Source organism: Lynx rufus, unplaced genomic scaffold, assembly GCF_022079265.1.
Source record: "Lynx rufus isolate CCGP_SWC_20201006 ecotype Redwood Valley unplaced genomic scaffold, mLynRuf1.p SCAF_8, whole genome shotgun sequence".
NCBI lineage: Eukaryota > Metazoa > Chordata > Mammalia > Carnivora > Felidae > Lynx > Lynx rufus.
The window spans coordinates 30,282,455-30,297,207 of NW_025814896.1; the positions used below are offsets into that span (position 1 = coordinate 30,282,455).

The 14,753-nt window shown below is 38.9% G+C and overlaps 1 protein-coding gene and 1 pseudogene across 4 annotated transcripts in view; one reads left to right on the forward strand and one right to left on the reverse strand.

The window, feature by feature from the left end:
* ATRN (attractin) overlaps nucleotides 1-14,753 on the forward strand; it is a 161,438-nt gene that overhangs the window by 120,482 nt on the left and 26,203 nt on the right. For 3 of the 4 annotated variants that reach the window (XM_047067624.1, XM_047067625.1, XM_047067627.1), the window contains exon 25: nucleotides 9,919-9,980. In XM_047067624.1, coding sequence (XP_046923580.1) covers nucleotides 9,919-9,980 — 62 coding nt within the window. Of the gene's footprint in view, nucleotides 1-9,918; nucleotides 9,981-13,547; nucleotides 14,492-14,753 lie in introns of those variants that run through there. The other variant, XM_047067626.1, reaches the window with a different exon arrangement.
* On the reverse strand, nucleotides 850-1,615 carry LOC124503184 (COMM domain-containing protein 8-like; annotated as a pseudogene).

Here is a 14,753-nt window from a genome sequence, read left to right on the forward strand (position 1 = left end):
TGAAGTTTATAACAAAAGTGGACCTATATTTAATCTTAGCTGATATTTGAATAGTTATATATACACTACACAATGACATCTGTTCTTTTTATCAGAGCATACCCTCCCAATCAGACACACAAATGCAGAAGTAACAGTGTTATTTTCATTTTTTCCTATTCTAGTAAAAGAATCTAATTTCTAGAATTCATAACTCAAAACTGTTCACACAGGTTTAATTATTTTTTTCTTGTTCATGTCTGAAGAAGAGTTTCTTTCTTTAAGAAATTTACATTTTACAATCTTTGAAATATAATAAAGATACAGAATCTGCTGAGTTATATATGCAGCATATACATTCTTGGAAGTTATTTTTAAAATATAAATTAATCATATATATCCATGTTACACACCCTGCTATTCATATATTCCTTTAAGCAACATTCAAGTATATTTGTGCTTTGTATGTTTACATTACTTTAGAGCCCATTTCTAGTTTTCAGTAAAAGTGAAATTGTATATCTATAAAGATTTCTCAAATATTTAATAAGTGCACAACAACCATTATGAAAATATAAATCACTGTTACAGCTTTTTCATCTTTCATTTTTATGCATTTCCTGTCATCCATGTCATTTCCTGTTCTTTCGGGAAGCTGATAAATTTTTATCTCTGCAATCTCAGCTCGGGAAGCTGATAAATTTTTATCTCTGCAATCTCAGCTCGGGAAGCTGATAAATTTTTATCTCTGCAATCTCAGCACGGCTGTTCTCTCAGCACAGGATAACAGTCTGTATATTGCGGGTTTTCTGAACACACAGCAGTCACTCGGCCGTCTCAAGTGTAGCAGTGAAATCTGATAGTTTCCAGTTATTTCAACCGTGGGACCACCTTGTTAGCTGCTTCCAAAGAATATATTAGATTCTGCAGCTCTTCTTTACTTATTTCAACAATACGGTTTGACTTCGCCATTTTCTTTTACATCTAGATTAAAGTTTAAAAGTAGCATTTGTGGGTCGCCTGGGTGGCTCAGTATGTTAAGTGCCGGACTTCAGCTCAGGTCACAATCTCACAGTTTGTGGGTTCCAGCCCCACGTCAGGCTCTGCGCTGACAGCTCACAGCCTGGAGCCTGCCTCAGATTCTGTGTCTCCCTCTCTCTCTGCCCCTTCTCATCTTATGCTCCCTCTCTCTCTCTCTCTCTCTCAAAAATAAATAAACACTAAAAAAAAATTTTTTTAAGTAGCATTTATAACGTAGCAATCTTGTTACTAGACGATGCAAGCTTTAACTGCCAGTCAAAATCCTGTAGCTGTGAGAAGAAATATCAACTATTTCTTCTAACAGAGCCTGCCTGATTTCATCTTTTCCTACTTTTTAAGTATTTCACGATAGCTTCTTGATGAAATTAATTCAGCTGATTCAACTGCTGAAATATCTCTTCATCAGGTAAATTTTTACCAACTACAGCTTTGAAAAATTTGGTAATATCTTCTAGAACATTCTTCCATTCTGTTGAATCCCAAACACAGCGCGAATCCTGGTAGGATAAGCTCGACTACAAATGCTATCAATTATTTTGTGAAGAAGCTGCAGGCCCACCTCTGCTGGAAGCTTCTGCAGCTGCCACAAGGGCATCCAGTGTTCCTTTATTCTTTTTTTTTTTTTTTTAATTCCAGTGTAGTTAACATACAGTGTGAATACTAGTTTCGGGTGTATAGTATAGTGATTCGGCAATTCCATACATCACCCAGTATTCATCACAAATGTACTTCTTAATCCCCATCCCCTGTTTCACATATCCCCCACCCTCCTCCCCTCTGGTAACATCAATTTTCTGTAGTTAGGAGTCTGTTTTTTGGTTTGTCTCTCTTTTTTTTTTCTTTGTTTTTTTCCTTAAATTCCACTAATGAGTGAAATTGCATGGTATGTGACTTTCTCTGACTGAATTCACTTAGCATTACACCTTCTAGATCCATCCATGTTGTGGCAAATGGCAAGATTTAATACAAGAAAACTTTTCTATGGCACAGCAAAACTCAAGGTGGTAGCAGCAGTAGAGCCCGGTGAGAGTGGTCACAGAGTCTTCCATCTTTGACACAGCTGAGGCCTGAGTTCTTACAGGAGGAGTCCGTTCTCTCCTGACTTCCAGCCTTGCAGTGCCAGAGCTGTGTGGCAAGAGTGGCATGGTGAAGCCAGGAGCCCAGATGGCAGCCAAGGCCACTTTGGCCCTCTCAGATCCTGAAGTGAGATCTTCAGTGTCTGCAGAGCCTGTTTGAAGAGCAGAGGGGCCCCGGTCTGGACAGACTCCCAGACCAGTAGGAGGTGAGCCCTGGTGAAGCTTCGGGCCTCAAGAGCCATCGGAGCAGCCCATCAGGATTCTGTCAGGTACATACAGACCTTGGGTTTTCTCAGAGCCCACCAGGTGCTGCCTGGGAGCTAGCAATCTTTACTTCTCAGGATGGCCAGCTGTCCTTTCCCATCCTCTACCTTGTGTGTTCATAACAGTGAAGATCACTCATGGTGGAGAAGATAAAGGCAAACTAGAGGTCCTTCCCTCTCTTTTTTCAAACCTTCTGTATTAAACAGTGGCCTTTCCCTATTAGTTCAGTATTCATTCATCCACTCGTTCACTTGTTTCCGAATACCTACTTTTCTGGATTGCACATAGTAGATGTAAAATACAAATGTTAGAAAAAGAATGTGTTCTGTGGTAGTTTAATATAAGAAGTGCCTTAATTTTTTTTAATTTTTAAAAAAATTTTAGAGCACCCTCCCTACCACAGTTGATAAGAAATCCATTCTCAGAGAGCCCCATCCCCTTCTCAGGACTGCAGAAACCTCAGGACTTAACCTGAACCCAGAGATCTGGGGAAGACCCTCTGATCTTCATTCACTGACTGCCCTGGCTTCTGGCCGTTAGGTTTGTTTTAAGACAGCTGTCCTCATTCCCATGTGTGACAGACCTAGGCACTTGAGCACAGAATAATCAGCGAGGCCCCAGAGCCTCCCCAGGCCTACCATGCAGTCACCCTGTATTCCTTGGCCCTTTCAAAACTCTAGAACATCTTCTCCATTCCTCCCATTTCCTGGTCTCAGGGTTTGGGCCATACCTCTCTGTTTCAAAGCACTATCCTCATCCTTCCCCCTTTCCCCACCACCCTCCCACCCCTGGAGAAGATCCGAGTTCATTTCTTTGGAGGCCAAACCTTCCAAGTAAAAATGACAAATTTTTTCAGTGTAGTTCCGAAACACTAAAGGAATTGTTCAGGGGACGGAGCAGGGTAGACTCTTTCCTTTAATTCTTTAGTTCAGTGTTTCCTAAAATACAGTCTTTGGACACCAGCATCAGAATCACCTGGGGAGCTTAAAGCTTCAGGAGTAGGAATGGGATTCACGCTTTGTTGCAAGCTCTCCAGAGTTTGAGAACCATTGTCTAGTTCTTGGAATATGATGGTGTATTTGCCCTCTGGAGGTCAGGGTATCTGCTTCTGTGGGAGGTAGGGAATTGCCTTTTTGTTCTTTATCCTGTAGCAATTAGAAAGTCAGAAATTGATACCTTTGTAGACAGAAGAGTACATGAATCTTTTTTTCCAGGACATCTCTTGCATACACAGCCATCATATAAGGTGGAATATGACTGTCCCATGCCCTGAAAGGGAAGTGGATCAGGCACTGGGAGTGGAGAGAAGAGAGAGCCAATCCCCAGTGGAGGAGCAGGTGGCAGAATGAGGAAGGGAGTGTTTGGACCGGGTAGCAAGGGACAGAGGGTGCCCACTGCAGATGGGTGGGCAGGGCATTCTGGTGACGGAAAGACCAAGTTCAGTAGTAGAGCAACCTGAAAACACGTGTTTGGCAGAAACAAAATTACTGCATGGGAAATGTAGGTCCACCGTGCACTCCCCTAAACCCTGAGGCTAAGCTGGGCTTCTGGATTTAGTTTCTCAGATTTATTTAATATGCCCAGAGGGTCCCCTGGGCAAGCACAGCTTAATCAAACTTACTGCTGAAAGTGAGGCAGAAGCAGGTTGTGGAAATGTCAGGGGACCTGAACTCTAGGTTTACTGGAATGTGGGGAGCGATACCTACTAAAGGGAGAAAAATGATACTATGAGTTTTATTTACAATTCGTAATGACGTTTTCTTCCTTGTGTTAAGTATATTTTATTATAGACAGTCCCCATTTTCTTCAGTGTCAGAAAAGCCACAAGCACTTCAATGTTTGTTTCAATGTCTATTTTGTAATAATTCGTGAAAGAAAGTTCTGATTGGAATATTGTCTTAAGTGAAACAAAAGCACGAAAGTGTTTAATTTTACAGTTAACAAATTTTAAATTATGGTTGCAACCATGAGCCAATTCTTAGAAGAAAGAAAACTCAATCAGGTCTTAACTCAGTTTTGGGGGAAGGTGGAGATAGGGTCATTATTTTACCAGTTACCCTATTCATTTATTCAGCACATATTTATTAAACACTCTTATGTGCCAGTCAGTGCTTTAGGCACTAGAGACATGTAGTCAGCAGCAAGGTCCCTGTCCTCATGGATCTTATTTTCTAATGAAAGAAAAAGACCATAAATAAATGCACATCTAAGAAAACTTGAGCAAGATAAGTAGAGGTGTGGCTTCAGTTGTGCAGATAGTGCTCGGAGATCGGACAGCACAGATGGAGTCCTTCACTTCAGATTTGACTTCACAGCATGATTTAGTAGTCAAGAGCCTCACCAATTTTCCCAAGTTCCTCTCTTAATCCTCCCTGGAGTATTTTGAAGGACTTGTGTTTTTACCTTCATACCTCTTCAGTTGATAATCCTGCCAAGTCCTCATTTGCCTGTGGTTTTGTGCGATCAGTTCTCCAACAGCACTTTCAGTAAAATCTAATCTTTCACAAGATCACTTTTGCAATTGGTTTGCATGTCTGATGGTCTGAGTAGCGACAGTGCAATTCATGCTTGTGGTCCCACTGTAATTTTTTTCTATTTAAATTCTAGTTAGTTAACATATAGTGTAATATTGGTTTCAGTAATACAATTAGTGATTCATCCTTACATATAACACCTACTGCTCATCCCCATTAAGTGCCCTCCTTAATGCCCATCACTCATTTACCCCATCCCCCCCATCCACCTCCCCTCCAGCAACCCTCAGTTTGTTGTCTGTATTTAAGAGTCTCTTATGGTTTGCCTCCCTCTCTGCTTTTATCTTATTTTTCCTTCCCTTCCCCTATGTTCATCTGTTTTGTTTCTTAAATTCCACATATGAGTGAAATCATATATTTGTCTTTCTCTGAATGACTTATTTCACTTAGCATAATACATTCTAGTTCCATCCACTTTGTTGCAAATGGCAAGATTTTATTCTTTTTCATCACCGAGTAATATTCCATTGTGTATATATTCCACATCTTCTTTATCCATTCATCAGTCAATGGACATTTGGGCTCTTTTCATAAGTTGACTGTTGTTGATAGTGCTGCTATAAACATTGGGGTGCATGTGCCCCTTTGAATCAGCATTTTTGTGTCCTTTGGATAAATACCTAGTAATGCATTTGCTGGGGCGTAGGGTAGTTCTATTTTTAATTTTTTGAGGAACCTCCGTACTGTTTTCCAGAATGGCTGCAACAGTTTGCATTCCCAACAGCAGTGCAAAAGGGTTCCCCTTGCTCTGCATCCTTGCCAACATCTGTTGTTTCTTGAGTTGTTAATTTTAGCCACTCTGACGGGTGTGAAGTAGTATTTCATTGTGGCTTTGATTTGTATTTCCCTGATGATGAGTGATGTTGAGCATCTTTTCATGTGTCTGTCTTCTGAATGTCTTCTTTGGAAAAGTGTCTATCCATGTCTTCTGCCCATTTCTTCACTGGATTATTTGTTTTTTGGGTGTTGAGTTTGATAAGCTCTTTGTCAATTTTGGATACTAACCCTTTATCCCATATGTCCTTTGCAGATAACTTCTCCTATTCTATCAGTTGCCTTTTAGGTTTGTTGATTGTTTCCTGTGCAGAAGCTTTTTATCTTGATGAAGTCCCAGTAGTTCATTTTGGCTTTTGTTTCCCTTGTCTGCAGAGACATGTCTAGTAAGAACTTGCTGCGGCCGAGGTCAAAAAGGTTGCTCTCTGTTTTCTCTTACAGGATTTTGATGGTTTCCTGTCTTATATTTAGGTCTTTCATCCATTTGAATTTATTTTTGTATGTGGTGTAAAAAAGTAGTTCAGTTTCATTCTTCTGCATGTTGCTGTCCAGTTTTCCTAGCACCATTTGCTGAAGAGACTGTCTTTTTTCCATTGGATATTCTTCCCTGCTTTGTTGAAGAATAGTTGGCCATACACATGTGGACCCTTTCCTGGGTTCTCTATTCTGCATTGATCTGTGTGTCTGTTTTTGTGCCAGCATCATATTTGATGGTTACAACTTTGTAATACAGCTTGAAGTCTGGAATTGTGATGCCTCCATCTTTGGTTTTCTTTTTCAACATTGGCTATTTGGGGTCTTTTCTGGTTCCAGTTTTAGAATTGTTTGTTGTGGCTCTGTGAAGAATGCTGGTGTTATTTTGATAGGGATTGCCCAGTGTAATTTTGAATTGTGTTTCCCCTTCTCTCTCAGAAGTTTTCAGTTTGGACAATAAGTTCATCACCCTGTCAATCAAAGCTTAATCCACAAAGACTGACATGGTAGGTGGGGTGTTGAGCAAGAATAGATGTTTCTAAGTGGTCGGTCTGTTCATAAACACTTTTATGTTAGGACTTTTTTTTCCCCCTACAAAACCTTTGTAATACGTAACAAAAGAGATTCCCTTAATGTGAGTCTTGGGTAGCAGCCACGCTGGCAACCAATTTATATTGGTTCGTTGTGGTTTTGAATTAGACATGAACGTGGTGTTTCCCTACTTCACCAAGAAGTCAGCTGTGATCACAGCACTGAGGAGTGTTTTGTGGCACAAGGGGCACAGACATCTGGTAGTCCTCAGAGGGTACTATTAGCATCCGTACTTCCTGGCACCTGACAGTGGGGAAAGCATCTCAGGATCTCTTTAAGTCTAAACAATGAGGACATACTAATGCTTTAAAAGATGAAAGTCTATCAACAGAATTTTTTGGACTGGAATCTGTTACCTTCTTCTTCTTTATATGCTGTAACCAGGAGTCCTCATTCCTCAAGATTGAATAACCTTGTTTAAACAATTGTTCTTCTCCAGCTTATTAAAGAGCTTTTGTGCAAGGGTGGTGGCCATATTCTCAAAGAATCTTACTTGTGACTGGTTATTGTTAAAAAATGAAGTAAAAGCAAAGAATGTGGGTTTCTCCTTACCTGTGGCATAAAATCTGTGTATCTTTGTATTTCTGATTATATGGTGGCTAGAGAGAGGACACAAAAACTGAAAATTCTATTCCCCATAATGTCCTATAGCCTGAATAGATAGTGTTGGAACTTTATTTGTGGAATGTCTAAAAGAAAACAAGACCATCAGAAAAGGCAAACATTGGAAACCTCCTCTGCCTCTTTGAGTCTGGTTGTAAAAAGAGCACAAAGCCAACAGTACAAGAGGGTTCCCATTTCTCCACGTCCTCTTCAGCATCTGTAGTCTCCTGATTCGTTCATTTTAGCCACTCTGACTGGCGTGAAGTGGTATCTGGGTGCAGTTTTGATTTGTATTTCCCTGATGAGGAGCGACGTTGAGCATCTTTTCATGTGCCTGTTGGCCATCTGGATGTCTTCTTTAGAGAAGTGTCTATTCATGTCTTCTGCCCATTTCTTCACTGAATTATTTGTTTTTCAGATGTGGAGTTTGGTGAGTTCTTTATAGTGTGGAGGTTCCTCAAAAAATTAAAAACAGATCTACCCTATGACCCAGCAATAGTACTGCTAGGAATTTACCCAAGGGATATGGGAGTGCTGATGCATAGGGGCACTTGTTTCTAGCAACACTTTCAACGATAGCCAAATTATGGAAAGAGCCTAAATGTCCATCAACTGGTGAATGGATAAAGAAGTTGTGGTTTATATGTACAACGGAATACTACTTGGCAATGAGAAAGAATGAAATATGGCCTTTTGTAGCAACATGGATGGAACTGGAGAGTGTTATGCTAAGTGAAATAAGTCATACAGAGAAAGATAGATGCCATATGTTTTCACTCTTATGTGGATCCTGAGAAACTTAACAGAAGACCCGAGAAACTTAACAGAAGAAGAAGGGGGAAAAAAAAGTTACAGAGAGGGAAGGAGGCAAACCATAAGAGACTCTTAAAAACTGAGAATAAACTGAGGGTTGGTGGGGGGTGGAAGGGACGGGAAAATCGGTTATGGGCATTGAGGAGGGCACCTGTTGGGATGAGCACTGGGTGTTATATGGAAACCAATTTGACAATAAATTTCATATTAAAAAAATAAAAATTGAAAAAAAAAAAAGCACAAAGCCTTGAATTGTCCCAGTGCTGGGACTTTTCTTTCATTACCATAGGATGGAAGCTGTTGTCTGACAGAGAGTTGGGTGGGATTAGAAAAAGAAGCCGCTAATCATTTAATTTTCTGATTCCTGTCATATTTATTGTCTGTACTGGAGCAGTAATCACCTTATTCAATAATTGTTTTACTTACAGTACCATTGTCTCTCCAAGGAGGGCTATGTTCTCTTTAAATAAGCAGGGAAGAGGCGCCTGGGTGGCTTAGTCACTTAAGCATCTGACTTTGGCTCAAGTCATGATCTAGCAGTTCATGGGTTGAGCCCCATGTCGGGCTCTGTACTGACAGCCTGCTTCAGATACAGTGTTTCCTCTCTCTCTGCCCCTCCCTCGCTTGCACTCTGTCTCTCTCTCAAAAATAAACATTAAAGGGGCGCCTGGGTGGTGCAGTCGGTTAAGCGTCCGACTTCAGCCAGGTCACGATCTCGCAGTCCGTGAGTTCGAGCCCCGCGTCGGGCTCTGGGCTGATGGCTCAGAGCCTGGAGCCTGTTTCCGATTCTGTGTCTCCCTCTCTCTCTGCCCCTCCCCCGTTCATGCTCTGTCTCTCTCTGTCCCAAAAATAAATAAATGTTGAAAAAAAAATTAAAAAAAAAAAAAAAAAAAAAAAAAAACATTAAAAAAATTCATAAAAAATAAAAAAGGCAGGGAATATGCCATAACATCTGGCTAGTACTATGAGTATTATACCTAATAATGACACAGTTCTCATACTTAGTAATAAATCCTAACATGCTCATTTTTTTCATGTTCTAATATCTCTGAAATCACGATGCATCTTAGTCAATGATTTTTAAAGCATTTTGTCATAGTATAATTGACAATGTTTTTTCTTAATTGTATACAAAATAATGCCTGTTTCAGTCAGTGGTGTCTTCGATGAACTACATTAGGGATTTTTTTATATTCTTTGTATAAAAACTATTAACCGTGTAATAAAATTATTTAGGTTCCAACTGGTGTTATATTGATTGTCAGATGATACTTAATGTAGTAAAACTTGAGATACGGGTTTTTTTTTGAAAGGACACTATCCTGAGTGAGTATTCCCTGAGCATGTAAGTATCAAAGGGATGAAGGACACAGAAGAAGCTCCTGACCTCGAGGTAGATCCAAGAACTTGAACTCAAAGCAAACAAGGAGAGCATTTTGTCCAGAGGAAGGCAGAGGAGGTAGCAAGCAAACTGGCTTGCCTGGCATTGGGGTTTTCATGTTGGGGGTCTGAGAGGTCTTCAAGGTCACACTGAGAGGACTTAGATCTGATGTCAAGAGCAGAAAGGCTGGCACTCTGGGAGTTTGCGTTGAGGCTTCAGAATATTACCTCTGGGTTGGCAGTTAAGCCAGAAAAGAAACTAAAGGGTTGAAGCACTCTTCCTGAGCATTTCAAGTGTGTCTTTTAGCTTAACCCTTGAACCAGGAAGGCCGAGTTGATGGTGCTGCCCAGTAGTCTCCCTCCTCACGCTGCCTGTTTCTCCCTCACAGATCGCCTTCTCCCAGCACAGCAATTTTATGGACCTGGTACAGTTCTTCGTGACTTTCTTCAGGTAATTTCACTTCTACAAACCATATCCTCTCTTTTGATTCAGGTACTTAATCCCATTAATTATCAGCTCATAAAAGATAAATGAATAATCTGGTGTGGGCAAAACAGATCAAACTAACTTAATAGGCCTTTTTGAGAAGTTACATGTTGGTTGCAATAATGTAAATTCAGTGTAATCTGATGAATGAAAACATTTGCTTTGTATGTTCTGGCTTTTGGGAGCAGCTTTTCATATATTCTATACGAAAATGTAGATAATTTGGACCTTCATACGGGGAGAATTTGGGGTTGAAACAATCAATAATGATTACTAGTGTGTGCTACCAATATGCTTCTTCTTGTTCAGGGATGATTCAGGTGATTATCCAGAGTTTTTAAGCTAAAAGTAACTTGTTACTTCTTGGGATTCTTTTATTTTTAACTTTGTTTTTATGAAATACTGTATACACATAATTGAAAAATACACATGCTCCAGATCTCATAAGAGAAAGTAGCAGCATCCTGCCCCACACCTTCCCATCCCTTACTTCCCTCCAGTTTAAATTGTCTTAAGGATATTTAACTTCTCCATGCTTACACTATTTCTTGATTTTCCAGTTCAGTCTATCTTTCGATGTCCCACTGTAGATGAGGATTCATTATCGCATGTAACCTCACCCAACAACTCCCCACACACCACGAGTGCGAAATCCCCTGCCTTCCCCCTCATGTCATATAGTTACATCACAATGTTTGGCTAAATCAGTGCTCCCGTTTTTGTTGTTATAACTGTAAAACCCCTATTCACAGCTGGGTTGAACTATGATTATACCTCCCCATTTTTTGGCTGGGGGAATCACTCTTTATCGTAACCTGGGTTTTTTCATCGTTTGGTTTTCTATGTAACTAGCCCTGATTTGGTTTTCTATGTAACTAGAACTGAAAAATCTGTCTGTGGTCAGACATAAGCAGGTGTAGTCTCCTGGTTTCAGTTTCTCTTGGAGATGTCTGTCCTAGAGCCCTCCAGCCCGCTGCCCCCGGGTGCACTAACTCTGGAGGCCTGCTGCACGATTACCATCTTGGGAACTTCTTCTGCCTTCCTCTTGTGTTGAAATCCCTGTTTCCAGGATCTCCTGTCATTATCTCCCTATTTATTTCCTCCTTTTACTGGGGCATGTTCTCCAGGAGTTTTGAGAAAAGTTGCAGGGGAGGTAACTTTTCTGTAATTTTCTCTGTCTGAAAATGTTCTAATTTTACCTTCACGTTTGATCAAAAGTTTGAATGCAGAATTCTAGGCTGGAAACTATTTTCCATTAGAATTTAGAAGACGTTAATGCTGTTTCTTCTAGCTCCCAGTATTAATATTGAGAAGGCTAATGTCATTATAATTCCCAGTCCTTGTATGAAATCTATTTTTAAGTATACTATAAAATTACAGAAACACTTATAGAGCAGGTGTCCAGCTCAATAAATTATCACAAATTAAACATGCACTTTAGAAGCTCCCCGTGTTATCAGTCACAGCCCCTTCATTCTTCCCCAAAAATAACTACTCACCTGACTTCTAAAGCCATGTATTGGATTTGTCTATTTAAAAATTTTACAGAAGGGGTGCCTGGGTGGCTCAGTCAGTTAAGCATCCAACTCTTGATTTTGGCTCAGGTCATAATCTCATTATTGATGAGTTCAAGCTCCACATAAAGCTCTGCATTGTCAGTGCTTGAGATTCTGTCTCCCTCTCTCTCTGCCCCTACCAATAAACTTGAAAATTTTAAAAAATAAAAATTTTCATAAAATCACTGCAGAAATTTTAAAACAATTTGAATGATCAAGAAAAATTCACTTGTAAGATGCAGTTAAAGTTGTACTTAGAAGGTATGGCTTTAAATCTGTGGTTCTCAACCTTGGTTACACAGTAGAATCCCTTGGGAAGCTTTTGATGCCCATGCCACATCTCAGACCAGTCATGTCAGAATCTCTGGGGATGGGACTTAAGCATTTGAAAGCTCCCCGGTGATTGCAGTGTGCAGCTAAGGTTGAAGATCACTGCTTTCTAAAAAGCACATATTGGAAAAGGAAAAAAGCTTTCTCAGTAAGTCAGAAAAAGAACTAATTAAACCTAAAGAAAGTAGAAGGAAGCAGTATAAATAGAGTAAAATTAATGTTACAGGGGAAGAAGTACAGTAGAGAGAATTGAAAGAACCTCAAAGTTGGATCTTTGAAAATAATAATACTGATAATCCCTTGGCAAGATTGACCAAGAAAAAAAGAGAGAAGGTATAAATAATGTCAAAAATTTAAAAGGAAGCATTACTCCAAATGCTGCAGACATTTTTTTCCTCCATAAGAGTATTTTATGAGCACCTTTATGCAAATAAGTTTGAAAATTGAACAAATGGAATGGAACAGTTAAAAAAACAAAATTATCTACAACTTACTGAAATTGATACAGAATAGGAACTTGAATATTGGATAGCCCTATATCTGTTTAAAAACAATACATAACTTAAAATTTTCCCACAAAGGTAACTCCAGGCCCAGGTGGCTTCATTGGTAATTTATAATGTTTTAAGGAAGAAATAATATCATTATTAACCAAATCTTTTAAAGAACCAAAAAAGAAGGAATACATCCCAATTTATTTTATGAATTTAGCACAACCTGACAAGAATATTATGAGAATGGAATTTACAAGCCAATCTCACTCAGGAATGAAGAAGCAAAAATCCACTATGACCCAGTTGAGTTCATTCCAGGAATTGCAAAGTTGATTTAGCATCAGAAAAATCAATCCATGTAATTAGCATTAATTGCATAATAAGGGAGGAGAATAATAAGATCATCTTAATCAGTGGGGGAAAGCATTTGATAAAATTTGATATCATTCATTAAAAAACTTTTAGGAGGGGCGCCTGGGTGGCGCAGTCGGTTAAGCGTCCAACTTCAGCCAGGTCACGATCTCGCGGTCCAGGAGTTCGAGCCCCGCGTCGGGCTCTGGGCTGATGGCTCAGAGCCTGGAGCCTGTTTCCGATTCTGTGTCTCCCTCTCTCTCTGCCCCTCCCCCGTTCATGCTCTGTCTCTCTCTGTCCCGAAAATAAATAAACGTTGAAAAAAAAAAAATAAATAAATAAATAAATAAATAAATAAAAACTTTTAGGAAACTCAGAATAGAAAAAACTTCTTTAAATCTGATAAAGGACCAATGTATAAAGCCAACAGCAAACCACATTCTTAATGGGAAAATGTTAGAAACTTTCTCTGTGAGTTTGGGAACAAGACAGATTCTACTTACCAATTACTTCATTCGACATTGTGACGAAGGTTCTAGCCGATACAGTAAGAGAAGAAAAATAAAATACATAAGAATTGAAAAAGAAAAATCATCACACTTGCAACATGATTATGGGAGGAATTCAAAAGAATCTGCATAAAAAATGTTAGAATTAATAGGTGAATTCAGCAAAGTAGCTAGACACAAGGGCAGTATTAAAAAATCAGTTTTATGTCGTTCAGAGGCGTACATCTTTTGCAGCTCTTATTGGTAAAGGCAGATGCTGTCATGAAAACCATATAATTATATTTCCCATAGTAAGCCATGGGGTGCCCTCCCCTTTCTACCATGAAAGGAGAAATCCCTTCCCAAGTGATGTTGGAACGCAGATGGCCTCACATCAAGATTCATCCACATCCTGATGGGTCCCCTTCTGCCTGCTGTAAACTGTACCCTTTAGTTTCTGGATGACGATGACATCTCCACCAAGAAGTAACCGTTGCAGCCCTCTAATCTTGGAGGGAGATAAAAGAATCTAATAAAAGCCTTCAGTGTTTCTGGGGAAAAAATCAATTATATTTCTACATTTCACCAATAAAAATGAAATTTGTATATTTGTATTACTTCGGTTAATAAGTTGCTCAAAATTACAGCATAACAAGATCAAGAATTACCAAGAAAAAATGGAGAGGGTGGGGAGACCATCCACTGGCCCTCCCAGATAGTAAACATTTTGTCAAGCTACAGTGGTCAGTGTGGCACTGGCACAAAATCAGATTAACCAGTGGAACATATACATAACGACCAAAATAGATAAAGTTTAAAAGGTTCCGATTTGTTTTAAGTGATAAAAAGCTAAATAGAAATAAAAAGTAGATAGTAATAAACAAGAAGGTAAAAGATCAGTATAGACTGAACAGTCACTTGTCACATGTAGCTCACAAGCACTTGAAATGTAGCTGGTGTGACTAAGAAACTGGCTTTTTCATTTTAACTAATTTAAATATAATTTAAAAACTGCTACTTGATTCAGTTAGTAGAGAACTTTTAAGTATGTTTAGAACAACCTGGATATGTGAATCTACTTTTTCACTTGTGGATTTTAGGAAATTTAAATATAGATCAAATATTTTCTGGTAAAAATTTAGTGTTCAAATTGAGATGTGCTTATTAGTATTAAATACACACTGGATTTTGAAGACTTAGAATATAAAATGTCTCAATTTTTATACTGGTCACATGTTCAAATGATGTTTTGGCAATCTTGGGTTAAATAAAACTATTTTATTAAAATTAATTTCACCTGTTTCTTTTTACTTTTTAATGTGGCTACTAGAACTTTTATAATTACATATGTGGCTCACATTAAATTTCTATTGAACAACAATGATCTAGATAATGTAAAGGGAAAAATTGGTAGGGACGACATAAAAAGATATGATGAAATAATGCTAAACTAATCCAAGTATTTGAAAACAAAATATTAAGTCTTCATTCAGACTTTTTAAAGTAGAAAATCAGCAT